Source organism: Salminus brasiliensis, chromosome 4, assembly GCF_030463535.1.
Source record: "Salminus brasiliensis chromosome 4, fSalBra1.hap2, whole genome shotgun sequence".
NCBI classification, from domain to species: Eukaryota; Metazoa; Chordata; class Actinopteri; order Characiformes; family Bryconidae; genus Salminus; species Salminus brasiliensis.
Genome location: NC_132881.1, coordinates 39,896,442 through 39,901,166, shown reverse-complemented (window position 1 = coordinate 39,901,166; position 4,725 = coordinate 39,896,442). Strand labels below are relative to the sequence as shown.

The 4,725-nt window shown below is 41.4% G+C and overlaps 1 protein-coding gene across 1 annotated transcript; it reads right to left on the bottom strand.

Annotated features, from left to right (window-relative positions):
- Positions 1-202: 202 nt before the first annotated feature.
- LOC140554208 (prostaglandin D2 receptor 2) lies at positions 203-3,817 on the bottom strand. Its single transcript, XM_072677066.1, has 2 exons — positions 3,755-3,817; positions 203-1,491 (listed from the first exon to the last, which is right to left on the bottom strand). Exon 2 carries the CDS (start codon positions 1,487-1,489, stop codon positions 203-205), a length of 1,287 nt encoding a protein of 428 aa, XP_072533167.1. The 5' UTR covers positions 1,490-1,491; positions 3,755-3,817.
- Positions 3,818-4,725: the final 908 nt, after the last annotated feature.

The following is a 4,725-nucleotide window of genomic DNA, read 5'->3' as shown; positions in this document are numbered from 1 at the left end:
TATATTACTCACTTTTTGGAGTTTCTTATTACTTACTACTTGATTTTTACAATTTGACTAAGCACATTCTTGGTTATTCTGCCCGGTGGTACATTGGTAAGCTTTAGTGAGCAAGTTGAGATAAAGAGTCTGAACTGTCTGTGTTGGATGCACAGTTCTGCAAGTTCATAGGGTTTGCAGCCTCAAATAGGAGTTCTACATGTCACACTTTTTGCCCTGATTTCTCAGTGGGACATTTCTTAAAGTTAGAGAAGCTGACAGAGCCCTGTGAGAGGCGGGGGACACGGGGCAGGATGGAGGTGGTAGGGGAGCTAAGAGAGCTGGGAGACAATGAAGAACTGGGATCTCTCCTTATTTTTCTGCTGGTGGCCAAGACATGGGGTCCGGCTTCCTCCACCAACCCCTCGAATAGCAACCCTAGACTCTGGCGAATCCGTGTGCAGAAGTGCGGGCAGCTGAAGGTATAGATGATGGGGTTCAGCACAGGGTTCAGAAAGGCGAAGACTGAAGACAAAGGCAACCCCACTTCTACCAGAGCCACCAGTGGTGATCCATTGGGAAAATACTGAGCCGCCACCTCAAGCAAGCAGAAAATATGATATGGTGCCCAGCAGAGGGCAAAGGTTGTGATCACTGAAGCAACCATCTTGGTGAAGCCTTTAGAGAATCTCTCAGCACCAGCTGATGACCTGTCCATTTTTTCATTAGTCGTTATGCTCAGCTTGCGGCTCTCCCGCCTCTGTCTGCGTACCCGGAGCTGTTGGCAGAAGTATCTATAACTCACGATGATGATGGCCAGAGGTACAAAGAATGCCAAAAGTGCCTTCGACACTGCAGTTGCTGTCTGCCGTACCTTGCAGTCCCACTCCAGTGTGGTGCGTGAGGAGTAGAGCGCAAAGTCATGGTAGCAGAGCTTCCGTTTGTCCTGTTTAATTGTCACGTGACGGAACAGGAAGTAAGGTAACGTGTTAAATGCTGCCCACAGCCAGCCCAGAATACATACCTTCCAGGCAGCTTCCACTGTACGCCGGTTCTGGCTCCAAACAGGCTTGACCACCAGCAGGCAGCGGTCCAGAGATATAGCAGCCAGCAGAAAAGCAGAGACAAACATGTTGAGGAAGAAGATGGAGGCCTCGGCAGAGCAGAGCGTCTGCCCCAGCTCCCAGCTGTGTCTCACTGACAGGTAGTATGTGAAGAGCGGTAGTGTCAGTGTGGCCAGGAAGTCGGAGAATGCCAGGTTGATGACCCACACTGCTGCCACAGTCTTCCTCCTTAGACGAAAGCCCAGCACCCACAGGACTAGAGCATTCTCCAGGATGCCCAGGCAAGACACCACTCCAAGCACGCTGACCACCACCAGGTTGACATGTGTGTCATTGTTTAGGGACTGGTTAAGCATCTTCTCCAGAAGGGGGCAGTGGAGTTCAGGGGAGGACACATTGTTGAGGGCAGAATTTAAAGGCATTGAGGTTGTCATGGCTGGAGACATAGCTGACAGACACAGAAAAAAAAAAAAATCACTGATTAGAGCAAAGTTATTGCCACAAATCAAAAATAAAATTGCACAATTTTACCCATCAAAATCCCATAAATTTCATACAAAACATTTGCACAAAGACATTCATACATATATTATGAGTCACAAGGAGATCCCGTCCACTGGTGGTGCTGTTTTGCCAACCTGTTATGTACTTGAAGGAGAATTGAGAAAACAGTATTCCGCATTTCTCTGTTATGGAGCTTACACTAACTGATAAATAGACTGAAACTCCTGCAGAAATGTTATGTTTAGGGTCAGGGTTAGGGTAAATATAGGTAATGGCTAGAGTTAGAACTGTGTTTTGGTGTAGTAGATTATGTTTAAGTGTGTGTGTGTGTGTGTGTGTGTGTGTGTGTGTGTGTTTAACATAAGTGTAAGGCTATTTTGCTCTCCAGAAAGAAAGAAGAAATCTCTCAAACTAAGCATATTGGGGAAACAGTGCTTGAGAACATCAGTATATCATTGCGAATTCAGAGCTAGGTCACAGTGTCCTCATGGTTGTCATAATTTTTCTAATATATTTAGACACACTGGCATAAATAGGTCAAATCATGACATTGAAAACAGCCAGTCTGACATTTATGCATCACACATCTGCCCGTTTGCATCTGATTTTTTAACCAATGTATATTTGGTCAGTATTGATATTTGGTGGTCTTCTTCTTTGCGTGTTTTTGATTTTTTTCAGAGCACATTGAGTGTACAGTTACTCGGTTTCTCATTGACCTCATACTTAATTGTATTCGTATTTCATTACTATACCTTCAGGACGCCTAAAACATCAACCTGTATTTAGCTTGGCTTAAGTGAGTTTAGTATTAGTATAAATCAGTACATAAAAAGCTTTTTAAAAACCCATGTAAGCAAAACTGGACTGTAAAAGAGACTAACTCCAAAACCACAAAACTGTCATGTACCAGTTTTGACTCATTATATTTATGCCCCCAGAATTTACACACATCTAGCTCACTAGCGAAAAACCTTCAAGGCTAAAATCCATGGTTACTTAGGAGAATAGTCACGGGGAGAGCCAGAGAAGTGGAGCACATGCTGGGCTAAAGCTTACTCTACCAGACCTTACTACTAAAGCAGGGCTCATCCTTATTTTTCACGATCCACAATAAAAGTCATAACCACTTGTTTCATTCTGATGAAAAACAACCGGTTTGGAAATATGCTTGTAAAACCGAACATTTCACACCCCAAACCCCAATACTCAATACATTCATTTATGTATTATTTTGGAAGCTTTGTAGCCTTAAACAGGCCAAATGCGTTTTTATTGATAACTTCTATTACCAAAGAATAGTCTCAACAGTTTGTACAGAAGTCCCTGTAGTTACTGAATAATACACCTTACTGTGTAATAAGCCTTGCTACGTTAAGAGGTTAAGTGGTCATTAGAAATTTCACAGACAATGAATGTTTATCATTTCAGTCACTTTCTGTTGTATTGAATTATTATTAAAACATTTACAGTATTATGTACAATTCTTATTGTGTAAAAACAGCAAACAACTACACCAGTTCAGCTTTATGAATGAATCAGTAGCTGCACTAAGTCATTCATAAAGTTAAATTGGTGTTAGTTTCTGCATCAGACTCTCTGTGCTGTCTGTGTGTTATTATTATAATACACTCAGCTGAGGCTAACGCTATCCTGATTTTCGGTGAGATGTCAAAGTGAAGAAAACAGACTCTTTATTACAGTAAAGAACAGCCTTAAACTCTGACTTCCTTATACCCACATAATTCTACAGAAACTCTTCTAAGGACGTGTGTTCAAGTGTAACTAAACTGACTGGCCATACATCATTACTGTCTGCCTGGGGCTTTTTGTGTTATTTTAAAGTGAGAGTGTGAAAGGAAAGGTTGCCAGATTTGAGACAGGTTGTGGCAGCAATTGAAATGTGTTGTGCATGTGTGTTTTTTTCAATGGCTAATCAGTTAGATTGTGTCCATAACACATCATTTGTTGGCCTTTTTTGTTGTGTCCAGTCATTTATAGTATTATTTAATCATACTTTTATTAAAATCTTCACCAGTCTTTTTTTTTAACAGTTCTTCTTCTTTCAGTGACAGGACATGTCACTGCTTGCCTCTGACATACCAGCTCTTTGGCAAGAGCAGCACACAGAGATGAGTGTGTGTGCGTGTGAAAATAAGGGGGGGCGCTACATAAAGAGCAATAATTATCTGTGTTGCTTAGCATACCTGTGTCTCAGTGATGGAGTGAGAAAACCACAATAGCAGAAAGTCAGCTATCACTCGTTACTGTGCTCCAAAACGGCAAGCACCTGGAAGACAATACAGCAGTTAAAATTGCGTAAGTGAGCTGCTCTATTGTGAAAATGCACCAGATGTTCAGCTCCTAACAAACATCTGCCCTTGACCCTTAAAACCACACCTTAGTTGTGTGTCCACAACTTAGTCCCTCACTCTCATAACTTGTCATTTATTTAATAGCAATAAGTCTTTAAATGTTTGGTGTGGTGAAGTGGGAAACATCGTCTTCTCGTTTTAGACTGGGGTTCGATTCCCCGGCTGGACCAGCACACCACACTACACTAATAAGAGTCCTAGGCCAGACGCCTTACACTACATTCACCTACCTGTCTAACATGATTCAAATACAAGTCACCCTGGATAAGAGCGTCAGCCAATGAATAACTAATCAATGACCCCCCCGGCTGGCTCAAGAGGTGATGCCATGTCTTAATGCTACACATCCGTGAATGTGCTCATGGAAAGTCCCCTATCTGAACAACAGAAAGAACACACGCCTATCAGTGAGATCACAGTGGGAGTGAAGACTAATTTGTGTGGGTGATGTTTTTACAAACCTATAATTTAATCGTTTACTCTGGGAACTCAGGGAACTCATTAGTGGGTTCAGATTTAGAAAGCTTTGCTATCAAAAATAAATAATTAATAAAAAAAACATTACTGGATAATAAGGTTTGATTAACACATTTGAATAATATCCTCTCCTGTATTGTTTTATTATTAATGAATAAAATGACTTTTGTAGAGGCCTGTATTATTTATCTGTAAATAGTCTCTGTTGGGACAAACATTGTTACTTATGAATGTAAGCTGTTCTTCACATTGCATACAAATTTCATGATGAATGGACCAACAACAATGGTCCACAATTACATGGAATCATACATTTTACATTAAAG